Source organism: Anopheles funestus, chromosome 2RL (genome assembly GCF_943734845.2).
Source record: "Anopheles funestus chromosome 2RL, idAnoFuneDA-416_04, whole genome shotgun sequence".
In the NCBI taxonomy this organism is placed as follows: Eukaryota; Metazoa; Arthropoda; class Insecta; order Diptera; family Culicidae; genus Anopheles; species Anopheles funestus.
The window spans coordinates 21,590,019-21,609,613 of NC_064598.1; the positions used below are offsets into that span (position 1 = coordinate 21,590,019).

General features: G+C 39.3%; 1 protein-coding gene across 6 annotated transcripts in view; it reads right to left on the reverse strand.

The window, feature by feature from the left end:
• LOC125761332 (nephrin) overlaps nt 1-19,595 on the reverse strand; it is a 152,946-nt gene that overhangs the window by 28,292 nt on the left and 105,059 nt on the right. For all 6 annotated transcript variants that reach the window (XM_049422356.1, XM_049422355.1, XM_049422354.1 and 3 more), the window contains 4 exons: nt 18,226-18,339; nt 17,516-17,719; nt 10,125-10,276; nt 4,682-4,826 (listed from right to left, as the gene is read on the reverse strand). In XM_049422356.1, coding sequence (XP_049278313.1) covers nt 4,682-4,826; nt 10,125-10,276; nt 17,516-17,719; nt 18,226-18,339 — 615 coding nt within the window. The remainder of the gene's footprint in view (nt 1-4,681; nt 4,827-10,124; nt 10,277-17,515; nt 17,720-18,225; nt 18,340-19,595) is intronic.

The following is a 19,595-nucleotide window of genomic DNA, read 5'->3' on the forward strand; positions in this document are numbered from 1 at the left end:
GCTACATGGGATAATTGCATCATAAGGAAGTGCAACATATTGTTTTGTGTAATCTCGGAGTGAGTTGTTTTTTTTAATGTTACTTTTAAGTTTCTTTTTGAGTTCAGTGAAAACGGCAGATGAGACGGAGGAAAGATTAAATGTTTGTATAAAAATGGTGGAACACTTCCTGTCACCTGCCTTTTTTCGCTTGAATTCACACGAAACACCACATACAGTTAGATTTAATCATATTTTAAATATTGGTTGAATTAATATGAAAGATGTATTTTTTTTGTTAATGTAGTAATTACAAACATTGGAGAATTGGATTAAATATTATATACGTTGGAGTATTTCTATTCACGTTACGACAGGTGATTTCAAATCATATTTGATATCTTTAACTGAGACAAGCTTGGTTAAACAAAATTCTATAAATCTAATACATTAACAATTGACTGTTTGTCAAAAAGTTGATATGTTACTTCATCTTCTTCTTGGCTTAAGGACCCCTAAGTTCATGCCGACCATTTATTAGACTTATTTCAAGCACGTAGCCGAATGGAAAGTTCTTGCTACGGGGTGATAGTCCGGATGGGATTTGATACCCGGTTCTGTCATGTGGAAACGGCACTGTTTGTCACATACAGTACCATACGACATACACGGCAAACAAATAGATTTAAAACTTTAATCTTTTTTAATACTATTATTTTATCTTATAAAAATTGAGTAATGTCTTTTGAAACAAATTTTGAATTTTTTGAATTTTGTATAATTCATTGCATAAACATCTTGCTAATTAAAAAGGCTACCGTAATCTCCTATCGGTAAATATTTCTAATACTAGAACTAATCTAAAACAGCCAGAAAATTCAAATCACGCTGGGTACAGCTACGTTGTCTAACTTTCAGCACTTCATTCTACCCTTGTGCGTGTTTGACCATCCCTTCATTAACATTCCATCTCATACCTTCGTTTGAAAAAGATGCATAGTCATCAACAAATGCTTCTTGCATTCGAGCCCTATTTTTATGAAGCTAAAATTCATCAATTTCACCTTCACCGAACTGCATACAAGCTTCATATAAGGGAAGCATCACTGGAACTGTCTTCAATATTTGGATGATGATCAGTCGCTTCGCTTCGAAGGTTTGCGAAGGATATGTTCGGGTTTGTTTGACCATCGCAAACTGTCCCTTGCTATGGTGTGGGTAAGCTCTACGGTTCATTGCAAGATCAAAGAAACTTTCCCGAAATTGGTTGTCCAACCCGTAAACTCATATTCGGTCGATGTCGCCGGTACGCATGGTTATGATTGCGAAAAGTTGCGCCATGCACTTTAGGTTCGATTGCAACTAACTTTTGCATGAAGCTAAGGATATAACGGACACGCTGATTCGGGACGGTTCGGTTGGATGGGACGATGAGATCAACTTTTATTCGAACCGTCTAAAGTGTGATGTAGTAAGTTTATGAACTTTCACAGCGCAGATGAAGGAGTGTTATCAGTATGTGATGGGAAAAAGGGAAACAGACGACGGTCATATGCATGTCATACACAGCAAGCGTTTGTCAAGTCAGCTCATCGACAGGGTCTACGGAGTTTTAATTAATACTGGTATTCCCCGATATACGCCATACTCGATATACGCGATTTCGTTATACGCGATTTTTTCGAAACTGACATTTAACTTCGTTAACAAAGAAGCAAAATTACAAAAAAAAATCTTCAAAGCCTGGCGTAACGAGTTTCTATCTAGCAGTAACAACTACTTAACAGTTATATGGAAAGAACATTATCGGAAATAGAGCCAATGGACGAAGATGAAAAAATGTTCAGTAATGTAAGTCAGAATATCCGCAAAGAGATGGGGATATACAAAGAAATCTATCATCAAACCAAAAATTCGATATACGCTAATATTCGAGATACGCGATTGCCTCCGGTCCGCATTGATAGGGTATATCGGGGAATACCTGTACTAAACTCTTCGTACAAACTTGTATCTTTCATCCTTTTTTAGCATCAATGAAAAAACAGAAAGCATTTTTCCATAACCTATTGATCTAAAATATGTCCTACTGAAAAACATCTCTACTCGCTTCCGAAAAACAATGGAAAATCTTCTTGCAGTCGCCGTGTGAGAGATGATGGTGGTCGTACGCATTAGCACTTGCAAGAAAATAGCAGCCAGATAGCCATGAATAAATCATGAGAAAATTCCGCTAATGGGCTGGTCCGTTGGTCGCCAAAGCGGAGCGCCAGTGGATGCCACTCGTCCCGTAATGTTTGATTCTGTTATAAAACCATAAACTTGAATAATAAGCTTTCCATGGACTGAATCTTTCCCATTCGCACCACCATTGTCCACCACCCGGTACTCTTCCCGCTGTACCACCGACTTCATATTGTTCCTGTAACAAGTTTATTCACGCCCACTATGGAAAAAGATTACGATGTAAGGCAAACGCTACAGAAGACATTTGCCCGGAAGGTGGGTGGCAAATCACGTCCCCTAACCGAGGGGACCCATGTTGCCGGAGACTGCCGGATGTAATGAGGTCGAGACGAAGCGAGAGATAGAACAGCAGCAGCAGCAGCAGGCTTTCTTGCGGCATTTTCTACAAATGAGATTTTGCACAAGCTGCCACAGGGTGGGGAATGTGTGTATGATTTGGGTATTATGCTTTGATAGAGGCACTGGCACAATACAGAAATGGAAGGGAAAATATGCTCCGGGGGTGGATTTTGTTTACCCAGTTGTAGGCTATCCTTCCTAAATGCCAAAGTATGCATCCTTTTTATAATTAGCGCCTAGCGTCTGGGATAGACAGGCAAAGGCGTACGTTACATATTTAAAGGTAGTACGAAAAAGGTCGGTTTCGCAGGATAAAAAGAGGCAATGTTTTAGCAAATTTACCATCAGGAAACTGTTTGTTGCTAGGATTACAGCAAAATTATCTTTTGAAAGATGATGGAATAATGTTTTACGTTAACAATATAAAACTCTGTGAAAACAGTAAGCCTTCAAGTAGGGTCGGGAAATAGAAAGCAGCACACAAATGTTTATTGACTGCTCAAACAGGTTACTATTTCTTGGATAATAATAAATTGAATACAGTTGGTATATGTTGATATAGGTAAACATGTTTGGTTAAAGGATTTTTAAAGATATATAAAAATTTAAAAATCCCCATTTAGGTTGAAATGAATTAAAGATACAATAACAACTCCATTTCCAGGTAAGAATTAAATACGAAACAAACCACAACCATTCCTTCGTATGTTTGTGTGGAAAACGTACTCCCAATGAGTGGGCAACTGTCTAAAACTGGAAAATAGTTAACATAATTTTACAACCGATTATAATGTTGTACAAAAAAGAAGGAAAAAAAGAAAACAAAACGTGTGTTGGCAATGAAAGGAACGAAGCGTCAGTTATACGGCTGGCACGAATTAGTACGACCCATCAACAGCAGGACGTTTAACGGCAAGCAAACGACAAAACCCGCACCACAACCATTGGCGCAAAAAAACCTTCCGACGATAGAAACCTCCGGAAAATCCATTTCCTTTCCCGCTCTCTACACCCCATGCCACCCGACCACTCGCATTGGATCGTTCTCTAATGACACCGAGGCGCGCTGCGATGACAGACATGACAGTTACACCCCGTATCCCGTATCCTTTCTGCCATGCCCGGTACAGAACAGCCTGAGTGACAGCGTGCTCGGTTTTGCTGGGAGAGTGTCCAATCTGTCCCGAAGGGTTGAGTTTCTCCGTCTCTCCGCACCGGAGCTCACACCCGTGGGAAAATCCTTGGACCTCACCGAACAGCGGCTTTAGGGTTGTTAAAAAGGGGTTTAATTTTTTTTCTGCTAAATGGAAACAATCGACCTACAAATGGTAGCAAATTTGATTAAGGTTCCGCTACGCTACACTTCACCAACAAGGCGGCCTTTGTTTCATCATACTGCGAAGGTCAAGAGATTGAAAAACAGATGCAGCGATGGTTTTTGGTCGGGACGGTTCCTCGGCAAAAAGGGGCAGCGTTATAATCCGCGGCCTTGCAAGGCAAACCGTTGTCAGCAGAATTGTTGCCTGTGAACTCTTCAGATTCTTGGGACGGTAAAATGGATGATGGTACGCTTAGATTCAAACGTTCCAGAAATCCACCCTCGTGGGATGGACATTTTCCCACCATGTGACAACACCCCAACCAAGGCAGCCCCAACAACAGCAGGAAGGAATGATACCCCGGGAAAGTTCACCATCGGTTCGTGTGCTCATCACGCGGTTGTAATGAATTTTTAATTATCTTCATCTTCATTCACCGTGGGACATTGGGTGCAATATTAACCGCATCAAACGGTACCACTTCTCGGTGGTAATGATGAAGGTTTGGGGGGAAAGATCTCGAAGTTACCGTCTCGAGCTGACGACTTCACACTGTCAACAGTGCTGAGAAGTTCAACGTGAACCAAATGACAGAGAAACACGAAGTTACAAACCATCGGAACCGTGTGACAGGTTGTCATGATAGCTCCCAACGTACAGCATGATTGGGTAGTGTGTGCGGTAAATTGACGCAGGTTTCATCAATGTGCCGGAGAGGGATGGAATATTTGCCCAGGAAGGAGAAATGTACGGGGATAGAATTTCTAAACGGGGCTTTGCGTAGCTCCAATACTTACGGTAGATGTCAAGCTTCCAGCCATCTTCCTTTCCAGCATCCGGTATGACGGCCATCTCTGCCCGGCAGGACAAATATTTGCCCTTATCGTCGATGGTGGGCCGGAAGCTCAGTATCGATACGGTGATGTTACCGTCCGGGTCCGTCTGAAGCAGATAAGATGGAAAAGACGATAGCGAAGGATTAGATTTACATATGCATTTTATAATTAGTGTGTCAAGTGAGTGATGCAGATGACGGATCGCTAAGAATAGCTTGTGAGTTGTATGGGCAGCAAGAGCAAACCGCCATTGTAAATATGGTTTAGCGGTAACGGTTTTGATCAGTTAACCACAATTCATGCAGATATCATATTTTGTTGGTTGTGCAACATGCTACAATTATGAAATCTTTTCGCAGGATTATCTATTAAGCGTTTCTTGACCGCATTTTAACGTCCGTAGTCTATTTATATTACGTTCAGAGAAAAAAACTTATTTCAACCAATTCGCATTAAAATACATTGATTTATAAATTTTGCTAAATTAAAAAAAAAAAAGCTAAAGCTATAGCCTTAGGAAATATTCAAATTTTTAGAATTTTTTAATTTCTTTATCATTTTTTATCACACTATTTGAGTTAAAAAAAACAATTTCAACCAATTCGCAGTAAAATAAATCAATTTATAAATTTTTGCTAAATTTCCAAAAAAAAGCTAAGGCTGTAGCCTAAAAAGTTTCTCAAATTTTTAAATTTTTTTATAATTTTTTTTTATTTAAAGCATTGTTTAAGTGAAAAAAAATTATTTCAGGAAATTCGCATTAAATTAAATCAATTTATAAAATTTTGCTAAATTACTCAAAAAAAAGCTAAGGCTATAGCTGTAGGAAATTTTCAAATTTATATAACTTTTTTTTATTTTTTATTCTTTTTTATTTAAAACATTATTTGAGTGAAAAGAACGTATTTCAACAAATTCGCATTAAAATATTTCAACTTATAAATCTTGCTAAATTTCCCCCAAAAATATCAAAGGCTATATTTAGCCTTAGGAGTTTTTCAAATTTATAGATTTTTTTATTTTTTTTTTATTCTTTTGTTTATTTAAAGCATTACTTGAGTGAAAAGAAACTTATTTCAACAAATTCGCATTAAAATACATCAAATTTTTCGATATATATTTTTCAAAAGCTTTGTTTCTAAAAAATGATCAAATATCTTTCTCCGTTGCTTTAAAATTCTTCTTTAAAAAATATATTAAAATACGATATCAAACAAACTCTCCCCGGTTTATGTTTTGTCATGTTTAGGTACGATTTTCCGACTTTCCCCTTTTTTCTATACACTTTCCGTTGCTAGAGCCACCACATCGCGGCACCCGTTTTGTGCCAAACGGCGTAGTAGTAGTAGTTTTGGAGAGAGTTTTATGTTTCTCACCCACATTTGCCCGCACATGATTGCACATTCCTATGTCGGGCGGTGACATAAAGGACGAAACAACGGTGTGCTACTTTTAACGAGAGCCTTCGCTACCACGAGCATATTCGGGCGTACGTGTTTCCCATCCCATCCCCCGGGCTCGCTACCATTGTCTACCAACTATCTGTCCGACGACCATCCCTTTCCGGCCTTGTTTTATTTTTCCTCTGCATTCCCGCGCGGATGCGTCACAATGTAATAAATTTCGTATTATTATTGTTATTATTGGGGACAAAATTTGCATACAAATTGCAATTTTCTATCAACACCCACCGAGTGAGGTTCGTTTTTTTTTTGCGCCTCCCATCCCCACCTTGGGAATGCGGAAGAAGCACGGAATGGAAACTACTACCAGAAGGAATGTTTTTCCATCGTGCGACATTTCGTTTAACCGTCTCGTTTCTCGTGTGCTTTCTCGGTTCGTTTCACAATGGCGTGCAATTTCACAAACCGCAGTGATTTTTATACCACCAATATCTTACCACCGGCCCTGGCTGTTCCCAGATTTTCTTACTCGGTTCACTACTGGCAGGGTGAATCTACTCATCCATGCCGCTTGCTACTCTGGCGCATAGCAATGACGTGCAAATGGGTTGAAACCTTCCGTGCTGAGCTGCCAACCATGCATGCTCATTTCTCACCACCGCACCGAAGGTGGCCGCGTATGCTTTTTCCAAACAACGGTGACATTCCGGCACATGACACAGTTCTTGCGGAGAAAGTATCACCAATGGCAAAACGACCCTTCACTGTGTGTGCACAGATATGCAGGCGTGAAGAAAACGCATCAGTTTGGCGTTCCAGAGACGCTAAGGTAGCAAAGAACGGCCCGACTTTACTTTGGCATGACATAAGACAACTTAGGAGGAGTTTTGATACCGTATAAGAAAGAATAAACGGACGTTTGATAGAAGAATGGGAACAATTCTGTTATCAGCATTTTCTTTATCAGAAGTATGTAAAACTCGTATTTATAGAGCTAGAATAATTCAAATAGACTGTGACTGTGATTTAAAACATTTAACATTTAAAAAAAATAAGACAATTTTAAAACGTAACACAGAAGAGTTGAAGTTGAAAAGTTCGAACCGTTCATTGAAGTTTCTTATTAACGCAAGTAGTTCAAATTTTACCTATAATTCTGAAGACAATAAATTCTCCAAATTATCATACACATTTACTCCAACAAAGGCATCCGTAGTATGAATATCTGCAACAACTACGGACACACATTGAACAAGCATGTGGTCTAATGTCTCATATTAAAATACAGCAATTTCTTTAACCAAGAAGATACGAAACATATGTATATGCGAACGGTTCATCGTGGTAATGGTACGAAACAAAATCGAAAGGTCTTATATAGGAGTGTTTAAACACGCAGTTTTATTTAACTATAAAAAGGACATAGAATTATAGAAATACCGTATAGATAAATTTTGCACATTTGAAAGATATATCATCAATCAAATTCTATGAATAATTTTCAAAAAAAATCTAAAATTCTGAAAGTGTTAGCAGATATGAGGATTTGACGTATTTTTGAGTTAGTAAAAATTTAGGTGAGAAATAAAGGTGGTGAGAAAGGTGAGAAAGATAGAAATAAAACAAACACCATATGTGACGGTCGATTGCTGCCAATTAACTATAGGCAAATGTTGTGTTAACAGTAAATTTGAGCGTTAAAAGATCCCAATACACATCTGTCATCTGAGAAACATGTTCCAGATGGTTGACTCGACTTGAATGCATCGGTCATTAGGACTTTTTTCCTCACCAGTACAATAGGCTTTATGACCAGCACGGAACAGCTTACCCAAAACGAAAAATCAAAAGAAAACTAACGAGTCGCCTACATCAACAGATCAATACTCACACTCAGCTGGAAAATTCAAGTGGCTCACAATGCCATCATGTCATTGATGGTAGAGCTTTTGGTGCCACCTCGCGCTAACTACGGGCTACATACCAGACTACCATAGCATCCCCTAGTACCAACGGCTCGAGCACGTAAATAACACTAAAACAAATGCTTTAGGTACATCACGCTTTGTCATCCGTAACCGACCGGTACAGTATCATGGTAACCCGGCGGTCAAAACTGATGGTGGAAAAGGTAAAATTGAAAATTGATCATTATTTTCACCACACAACCGCGACACAGCGGTATACTGCTGGCCCAGGTGCGAGAGTTTACACTCGCTGAAATGGTGTGATGAAATAAAATGATATTAAAACAAAAGCTCCGCTAGGTGTTAGAAGGGTTCACCAGCGGATCCAATGACCAAGTGGTTCCTTTTCATCGTGCGAAGGACGGAACCAAAATAAATGCGAGTTACACGGGACGTTGCTTTACGAAAGCGTTAAACAAAGGTTAACCAGTTGAACAGTAGTGAGTGAGTCGTTAAAATAAAAGCATATAGTGTTAGGTATCGCAGCGTATCGCAGTAGAGCAAAAGGATTGAGTTTCCCTCTTTGAAGTATTGGAGAACAGCTCACCAACAGTACGTACACAAAAACCATTTTATATACTTTTCAAAAGTGTTGTATTCATTTAAGCAACAACATCATTGTTGGATATTCTTCATTATGTTAGCTTAACGATTTCCTAGGTAATGCCTGCCGTTTGCGGCTTGCGAAAATGAACTTTTGTGGCTTACGAAACCAATTCTATCGTGGGCCGCCTTCACTTCATTTGTATGCTTTCACAATTTTTTTTAACAATTTCAGCTGACGCTAACTTCCCTTCACACAATGTAAAAATTTGTTTCAAAATTAATTCCATCAACAAGGCTAACATTTAACAATTAGTGATTGACAAGGTTCTTTATAATGTCACATGTGTTAGTCTCTGTGGGTGTTTACTCGTTTTTTTTTCTTCAAATCTGTAATGATTTTTCTCGTTGAACATAACTTTTTTTTTGTTGCCACATCATTATGTACGCTTTAAAAGCGTCATTAAAAGTCAAAATCATATGCTTTGCTATTTATTTCCTATCATTTTTGATGCGCACACAAAAACCACTGCCACTGTGTGGTTTCAATGTGACCGCTTTCGGTCCTGGCACGGTACAATAGTGAGCCGGGGTGGGGTTCGATGCGAAACAAGAACAAAAAAAAACCTCAACTATAACCATATTGTAACATCCAGCACCAGATGCGCTATGTGTGACAGTAACGTAAAGTTATCTCGCTGATAACTATTGTTGCTGTCCGTAGGATGTTTAATGATGTTGTCGCGAGTTCAGGATTTCCTACCGCAAATTTGCTAACCAAACGAATGGGAAAACCAGGATACAAGGCCACAGTTGGGAAAGGTATATACAGTTAGTTGACATAGATTGCAAACTAATGGAACAAACTCATCACGAGGCAGTGTAAATCGTAATAAACCAAATAGCGTTCAACGATGTGGCTGGATGAACCGAACAACTGTTGACCGGTGGTTTACTATTTTTTTTGTTTGTTTGCTACTTTGCTTCCTCGGTGATAATATTCTGGCTTGCCGTCGATGTACTTGCACCACATCAAAGAATGGCCAGCTCAACTCTGCGCCGCACTGATCCTTTATCGTTCTCTTTAATGTTAGTGTGTTGTGCATGAAGTATGTTTTTGTTTGTAGTTTTTACAAGTTTCTAAATAACTATAACATAAAACAGTATTCTGAGTATAATCATTTACTAAAAAAGAATAAAATACGTCTAATTAAAGAAATATGTTTAATAGATAGACGATAGACGTTAAGTAACGTTTCGATAATTATCAAAAACATTTATTCCAGATTCCTACACTAGATCAATGCACCCTTTGTAAATGTTGAACTAAACTAGATTTTCAATAATTTTCCTTTAAGAAGAGTCTAGTCATTTGTTTGTTATGCTTCGAAATCGAAACATCTTCTCCACAATAAGATATTAAATTAGCTAATGCAGTTCCACTTAGGATTACAAATGACAGTTCTTTTTGTAAACCATTCAAACACTTACCGTTTCATGATGTCCGCGCATTTGCGTACTGCCCTTCCACCAGGTGATGGTCGGAGCTGGTCTTGAACCAAGCACTTCGCACTGCAGATCGTAAGTGTGATTAGCTGATAGTGGTCGGTTTTTACCCTGCAACCGTACCGAGAGTGGTCGTACTGTAGAATAGAAATAGATTTTGAAGAGAGTTGAATGGTTAGTGGTTTGATGAGATTTAAAACTAGTTCATTGTAAAGACTAGCAGATATCATTTGTTGTTGTCATAGTGCGTCGATAAAGTTGTGAAATTCCCTTATTGAATATGCTTCATCAATGTCTTTTGCGTTTGCGGTCGCATTACCGATACCTTAATACTTCAAACGCTTTGCTTTGGTTGCCGGATTTCTAAGAAATTTCAGATTAATCTGATGCCATTATTCCTTGAGCTGAAGAGGAAAGCTACTGCAATGCGCTCAACATTCCATTGCAGATCAAAGATCATCTTACCGCCGTATGATAAGGTCAAAACCGGATGAAGACTAGCGTAAGCGTAGGCACCAATGCTAGCTTATACGGAAAATCTGAAAGATAATAACCGGGAAGACCCGGATTCATGCGTAAAGGGGGCCGAACGTTTGAACGAATCTTCGAAGAACCCTCCTTGTTCGGGCTTGATTGGGCGGATGGAGCAAGAATTCCCCAAACGGGCTAACGGGGTGTACTGATGTTTATTGACATGGATATTAGCGTAGATGAGCATGGGGAATTTAGACGGTATTATTGTATTACCGGACAGTGTGACCTTTCCAGAGGTTTGGGCCGAACTGTCTGTTGCGTATTGGGATCCGGTCAGACGGGGCAGATTCCGCTACACATTGAGACATTTGACTGTTTGCGGTAAGTATTTTGAAGATTATTGGTATGCGGCACAAATATGGAAGACGATTAAGTTAGGTTTCATTTTGATAGTTGAAGATGTATTAAAATTAATAACCTAGACGAAGAATACCTTATCAATAAATAAATGTAGATACTCAACTGAATTGAACTGTCAGCGACACAATAGTAAACATTTGGGGGAAAGAATGGAAATTATTTGCTCAATGTGTTTAATGTGAATGTGAGTAAAATCTGTCAATAAATACCAGAAAATAGTAGCTTACATAGACATTTTTTTCAATAATGAATAAAGTCTTTAAAAGGCGACTAATGTCTCGGAATTTGCGATAAATTTAAATTAATTGTTCACTGTAAAAATGATCGACGAGAAAAAAATAAATACTTTCCCACACTACAACGTGAATCGTTTAGTCCCAGATAAAAGCAATATTGATCCAATTAAACTAAAAACCAGCCGACCATCACGGAAATGGGCTAGCGTGAAATTTCTACCGGAAAAGGCCAGCACAAAAAAACAATAGCGAAAAAAAATCCGCGAACTGCACGCATTTAATTAATTCACTGTGTGCGTGTGTCGAAATATGCTGACATTTATCGTTTCACACTTTTGCCACCATTTGGGCAAATTGGACGATATTCCACGGCACGTGAATATTTAATGGAAGTTGCGGATTCATGCGTGTCCATATAATGAGACGGACAAAAAATTGAACCACTACGTGGAACTTCAAGCGGTACATTTTGCCAATTCAATTGGCATGGAGAACTTAACAAAAATAGCAAATGGATGCACACAACAACAAAAAAAAACTAGAACTTCTTCATAACAATCCTAGCGGGATCTATTTGAAAGTGGAAAATGGGAAATTTATCATCCATCTCCCAGCATTGCCTTTAAACGAGAGACTCTCGAACAATATCACAATAGGATGCTTCATGCGAAGTGTTATCGAACTAGTGTCTCTTAGTGAGCTGTTCGATACGGGGTTAGATGGAGTGAAGGCAAAGCTTAAAAGAAAAAAAAAGTTCTAAAATGGATGACATAGCAGCTGCAATCGTCCATCAAATGCGATGGGATGTCCTTTTTCTTTGATGGAAACAAAACTTTTCCTGTGTCATGAGCTGTGGAGTCCCGCCAATGGGTATATATTGAGAGAGAGCTTTATTGTGTGCCGTGTGCCAGAATTGTCCCTTAGGCGACATTGTGTTTTCCCTGCTCTTCACCCAACAACGCCCGCAGCGGCCTCTTGAAATCCCATCGGGGGGAGAGAAAAAACGGGCAAGTCATCGAAGCGCCACCTTTTCCGTTTTGCTTCACAGCCCAAACCATTCGCCACATCACATCGCAACAGGACCACGGATGAGGACGACGATGATGATGATGATGATGAAAGAAAACTTTGATGCTTCTGAAAATTTTATTTAATAAAAGCGTAAAATCTCAGCGGGAAGTTCGCTTTCAGAGTCAATTAAATTATCAATTTTCCAACCGTGCGTTTCGTGCACGCCTCCGGCCCAACCCCGTGCATTCGTTGCTCGAATATGAGGCCGGAAAATGTGCTGATATCGTCGGAATCGGAAAGGGGCCAGGCACTCAGTGAGCGGTAAGAGGTCAAAGGGAGAAATAGAAATCGCCCAGCTCCACCCACCATCCCTGCCATAATCCATGTTTGCCAACTCTCCACCCCAAAACACGATGAAAAAAAACTTCTACCACCCGGGTTTCGTTTCGGCGGAGCAGCAAATCGTCGTAGACGGCGCCAAATGATGATGGGACATAAAAAGCACAACGGACAGTTTCGATACGGCACAATGGCGCCTCGTGCTGGCAGGGACACTATGAAGGGAGGGGTAGGATCGCGATATCGCTTTTAATGCTATTAGCCTCCGCACAAACGGATTGAAAATGCTTGTTGGTTTGGGTGAAATGTATGCATGGGCTTGGGCAGAAAGAGAAAGGTTGAGTGTCGATTTTGAAAGTAGGGTTTTTTTTCTTTTCTTTTCGACTTTCACCTCATCGAACCCAGTGAGAGCGTCTGCGCTTATTAGTGTCATCATCCCTCGATTGAAGAGGGATCGATTTTGCGGTAATGCAATCAAAGCATTTTTAAACAGAATCACTTCCGTCGTCGCTTTATAGAAGAAATTGTTAATTGCATTATAATTTTGTATTAAAGCGTTCATGCATTACGCCCGCACAAAGAAGATTAGCGAAAGCAGAAACGTTGCGAGCGCAACCTGTCTGAGCTGAGTGTGGAGAACGGACGCAATACGTCATCAAAATCATTACCCTAATGCTACCTGTAGTTTGCTTGATGCTACCTGTAGCGTTTTGTACAGCAAACTTATTAATTAATACCCCAACCTATCAACCGAACCAAGAAGTTGCTTTACCGCCATTTGTTTCAGTCCATCCACCATCAATTGGGCGGAAATGTGTGGCTGGATGAATCTTTCAGCTCGGAACCTCCTGCGGCGGACATTCAAATTCAGTGCCTTGGATCCATTTTGGAGTGAGAAATGACTGTTTTTTTTCTTTCTTCCTTCTTTCTTCTTCTTCTTCTGTACCTCTTCGCATTGCGTTCGATGGTAAGATGTTTCAGCAGGGATTTTGTCGTTTTTATTGGCCTTCAGGTCAATTCACAGTCAATTAATCACCAACTTTACGAAGTATAACAATTCCCCCAATAGGCCCAAATAATGGTGTTGTAATGGAAATGATGGTGTTAATGTTGCCGGAAGGAAATCCAAGGAACTGGTAAAAGTACGTTCGATTGCAATGGGGTTTTTTTTCGTTGTGTTGGGAATTTCATTTAAACAATTGCGTTTTATTGCTTGTAAAATACGAACAAGTATATTGAAAATACATATTAAATATTTTTGAGTAGCTAATTTTTATATTGTAAGTTTAAAAAAAATCAAAGGAAAAAAATTTAAATCCAAATAAGAATAAAATGTTTCTTTAAACTGTTTTTTTTTATTTTATTTCTGTTAATAAATAAGTCATAGCTCTTATACATTTGTAGTATCAATATTTGTTATATTCTTTAAAGATAAAAATAACAATCAGACGAAAAAAATGGTAAAATTGGCATTAGATGACAGAAAGTGTTTTGTGTAATTACAAAGCTGCTGTTGTCATCATTGTAACAACAACAAACCTATCTTTTCCTTGCGATTTGTTGGTCCTGTTCCGATTGAAAATGCCCTGAAATTATTGCTTGGCAAAAGAGAGAGCAGGCCATATTCACAGAACTGTTTGTCGATACGTGTTAGACCATGTTCAATCAACTGTTCTTGGGAGACCACTTAATCGAACTCTCGGGAATTAGAGCGAATGGATACCTTTGTGTTTGAAGTTGGAAATGGCATGCCTAACCTAATGATTTGCCCTTTGTGACATGAATTTTCCATAACTGAACAATCAATCCGGTATGTTGGTGAGTAGAAAGTGAGATATGAGGGGATATGTTAGCATTAAAATTTTAACCAAGATTTGACATGCTGTTGAGAACCACTGCGGTTATTACGAGTGAATCCAATAAACATTTTCAATTGAGAAAAAATATAATGAAATTTAAATGTATTGAAAAATATTTAAAATGCAAGCCAATTGAACTATTCCACATTGTTTGTATCATAATATTTTGCAACATTTTATTGTTTTATTTGCAGCAATATTAAAATTCAGCCGTAACGAACTGATCGTATGGTAATGTCGTAATCAAATAAAAAAGACGATTCCAATTTCGATCTCAGCAAAAATGATAACAACCCCACAGATAGAGCAGCACAGGATGATGAAAAACCACTAGCTGTGGCTTACTGGTGCATTTTTTTTGTTGCACCACACACTCACAGGGGCTTACATGCACCAAACCCCGCATGATTAGATTTACAACGAAGGTAGAGTTTGTATGATGGCAAAAACATGCAAACTAAATACCAGCTGTGTGCTTTCAACAAAACAACACCCATCCTTCCGGCATCCCTCAATCTACGCTGCCCTCCGCCCTGTGTGGTCGGTTTGCGCCAGGCGCACCATTTTTCTTGTTGTCGCCGAAGAAATGACAAATTTTCCTCCCGGCGGGTGGGCAAAACAACCTAGCAAACTGTAATAGAATTCCAACCCTTCACCGGCATTCCAAGCAGCGCCGGAATTGCATCGTCGTCAACGATCGATGTGCAAGGGTGTGCGCCTCGATCTCGTGTGGATGTATGGTGTATGGTCAAACTAGTCCCAGGCAAACAATTTTTTAACTCCCGTACCGAACAAATCATCAGTGGCAGCAGAAATGGAAAGAGAACACCAAAAAATAACCTCGAAACCATAAAAATGTTACAGCAGCACAAAAAATCATGCTTAATATATAAGAGGTTCCATCCAGAGGTTGTTTGTGGTTGCACGTTAGGTCAAGCTTAAAAACTGTATCATTGCATACATTCATTTCTGGTAGTAGCTACATGGTTGCATATGTACAGTACTACCTAGTTCCAATCTGCATCTGGTTAAAGGGATGAAGAGTAAAGTGCACCTCAGATACACCAAAAATCGTCGCAGTAGGAAAAGTTCCCCTAGAAAAATGTTTTGGGAGGGAAAAAACATTCCGATCTCTAGCGAAGGATAGAAGGACACTCGGCAAAAGTCGAAGAGCAATCGAATTGGAGATGAATTTTTAAGTGATAGTCCATTAGTCTTCACTTCAGTGGCTCGTTGTTAAAAATAGGAAACCGTACGGGTAATCGGATTTGCAGCGGAAGTAACTAAGAGATGGGAATTAAATTTGCTTTCGATTTTTGTATTTTGTTCAGTTGCAACAAGCACCAATCTTCTCTGAACATAGCAAGAGAATCTCAATGGATTATTTTTGGTAGCTTTCGACCAATTTTTTACTATTTCTGAAGTAGAAATTGACAAAAAATACCTTCTCTATAGTAGCATGTTCTTTTGGTGAAGAAAATTTTTATTCCGAAAACGGCATTGCAACTTTGGTGAGTATTTTGTTTGTGCTTTTCAGTATCAGTGTTGTTCATAGATAATTTTGAAGAATTATTTTTGAGATCGCCTTTACGCACTTCGCTTGGGAGCGATTCCTGGATCGCAGCATAAAATGCATTCCAGAGAAATATGAATGTATGTATAAGAATTAATAATTATTGAATAACAATAAAACTAACCAAGTTGTACAATAACATCAGGATATATGTAAAAAACTATATTATCAAACATCGCTCCTCAATTTGTCTAAACTAAATTGTGAAAAAAAAGTCGCCCATTAAGCACCCTACGAACGTACAGCCGGTCCCGTCGAGCAGTGCTCAGGTTAAGCTTCAGTCAAGCGAGAAGTTTTGTAAAATAAACCAATGATAAATGGCCGGAGCCAGCAACACGGCGTAGCGAACGTTGATTCATTGGGCAAGCAATCACAAACGCCGGGGTTCGATCGGTTCGGGCTACTCGTCTCGGTTGCTTGCCGGGATCAAAAACACATCCCATTTCCTGTTGCACACTCGCACCACAACCGGCCGCTTTGGCCGGTCAAATATGCTACTATTCTACCGTTCTGTCCCACTGTCTACAGTACAACGTATCAACCGTAGCAAACACTGCCGGAAATGAGCATAAAACATCGAATATCGAACAGGGAACCGCATTTTACCGTTCCTCTTCGAATACAACAGCGAAGTGTGGTTTTCTTTTCGGATGTTTTTTTTGTTGTTTCTTCTTTCCCTCTTCTGCAAAACGAGTAACCCAGAGTATTGTCCAGATGCGAAAAGAAGTGCCCTTTTTCTAATCTGTTTTTATTCCTGTGAGACTCCTTCCGCCCCGCCATTACACGGGGAACTGCAAGGATGGTGAGAATGCACCAACGCAACCGAACAAACGATGCCAAACGGAGACAACTGTCCTCCGGTTTGGCTTTGTACGGTGGTGGTGATGTTTTTTTTTCCTTCCTTTTGCAGGTCGATTGTTAGACCGGTGATAAATCACCTTTGGTTCACCTGCTGCTCTTGTACCGGTGTCAGTTCGGTTAGTTTGCTTACGTGAGGAGAAGAAGCGAGTTAAGGGAAATGTGCAAGTGAGCAAGATTAACCGAAGCAAAGGAATGAAATGTAAACCCGAAACCGACACCGATCCGTAACCACATGCACCGTTGACTTTTCTGTGCACAGACTCTGTGAAGGTGTAATGTGAATAATAGTGTTTTTTGTTGGTATATAATAACGCATCGTTGTGTTTACAGATAGTATTACCGATCAGTAGAAAATAGAACTTTATAGAAAGTCAGGAAACGAAACACTTTGGCCCTAGACGACATAATGGCGATATAAAGTATATCAATAAAGATGAAAGGCCCACTTTTGAACACTCTCCTTTTGTAAAACGTTTGCCAACTAAACACCAATTTGAGGCTTCCTAAGAGTTCCTTTCCTTTGCTTCCTTTCATTATACGTACGTTTGTATAATGAAAGTAATGAAAGTGAATAATGTGAACAGGTGAGCAATTTTTACTTACAATTCATATCAAGCGTTATCGAAGCCGATATGGGATTCGTCACGTTGTTGTTAGCAGCTTGGCAGGTGAAAACGGATTTCAAATGTTTCCGCTCCAGTCGATGTAGCACGAGCGTGTTTTTGACTCGCTTGTCTGACAGCACGACGGAGGTATTATTGATGACCTTATTCTCGTACCACCATTGCACCTTCGGTAATGGGCGACCTGAAAATAATCGGACGGGGAATTAAGCATCGAAATTATGGAATATATTTAACAAATGAGAGAAATGTCACAAATCACTTCCCTAACAATTAAATATTATGAACGAACAAGGATTGCCGAGGAGAAAAAATACTTAAAAAGTGGACCGTTTTTTCACTTCTGAAGTTCTAAGTGTTCTAATCAAGAGAAGTCTATAAAATTTAATTAAAAATAATAAATCGAATAACCAGCCTAAAGTTACATTAATTATAACATTCAAAATTAATTACTTTTCCTTTCTAAACGACACGAATAGTTTTAAACAACCCACACCGCATCCCCATTGAACTGCTTTCAATTTATTCATGCTACACTAATCATTAAAGTGGATTAAGGTTTGGGCATTAAACATTCGCTAGCATAACTGCACGCATGTTACATTCATTGAGTCTAATCAACTGCAAACAAATCAGCATAATTCAAATGGAAACTAACAGTCAGACTTTACATCGGTTCGTTCCACTTACCGCCCGTCGAGATGCAAGTGATGTTGATCGTGGCACCCTCATTGTACGGTCCCAGTATGTAGTGACGAATGTGTGATCCTTTCTCGTCCACTATCAGCAGCTTCTCCGGAGGCACTGATGGGAAATAAGCAAAAAACAGAGGCGTAAGCCAACGGGAAAGTTAGTTAGACATTAATGGTGACAAAATTACGTTTCCGATGCGTTCCGACTCGCCTAAAAGACACTCACGAAAATTGAATCGATGTTGTTTGTGGCCCCGGGAAAGTTCATTTAAAGAATACGTACTAACATTTCACCCTAGGTACGGGTATCCTCCGAAATGGTACTGTTGCTCCAAAGAAAGCTTCCCGCTTCCACAGTGTGGAAGTCCATTAAATTCACCAACCCACCATCAATTTCCTTCACACCGAGCAAAACATATTGCTTAAGGAAGAGCAAAACTTTTCCCACCGTTTTTTTTTTGCTTCTTCTTCGACCACTGTTCCATTGCTAGCGTGTCGGTTTGGTTCTTCAGCCGTTCAAATAATTGCACAGCCAGAACTTTAAGCTCACTGCAGCACGGACATACACCGTACCACACACGATCGCACAGTAAAACGTTTCAATGCTGTTTGTTGCACATTTTTCCTCCTCCACCTTCCGAAATGGGTGTGACTACCAACCGCAGATATGACCGGGATGCTTCTGGGCGAAACATTTCGGTGACGTTTTGGATGCAATAAATTTTACACCACACAGTGCTTTACCCTGTACTTTCGGAACTGCCACAGTGACAACCACAACAGTTTGTCCGTTGCAGTAGTGAAGGAGTAATTTAATGTAAAGCAGCAACGATGATGAGATACATTCTTTCCCTTTCCGGGTAACTCCGGACAGGACTTTGATAATGGCACGGTAAACAGAACCCGGTCCGGATGAACTCTGAGGATAATTAAATAAATGTGACAACTTATGGCAGAGCGCACAGGAAAGGGACGTTTATCAACTTCCTCAAAAATGTAAATAAACCCTAAATTAGAGCAATGGGGAAACGCTATACTTGATTTGATTTTCGAAATCTAAACATTGTCTTCTTGGTTATTCTCCGTAAAATTCTGGCAATTATTAACTAAGAGTTGGTTTGGTTTGGAATTGCACAAAAATTTAGCTTAGTGCAACGTATTTAAACTCCCTTTTTGCGGTTTACAAGCTTATGTCTGTACAATATGTTGTACAGCAGCTATAAATTTGACTCGGTTAGCTAAACGGAAAGGAAAAAAGAGGTTAGAACTTTAGAGTTTTAAATGTTTTTCATCAGTTTTATCAACTTTTTTAAATTAGTGTTCATGATCATGTATGGCAGGATATACAACAGCTGCACACTCAATTAA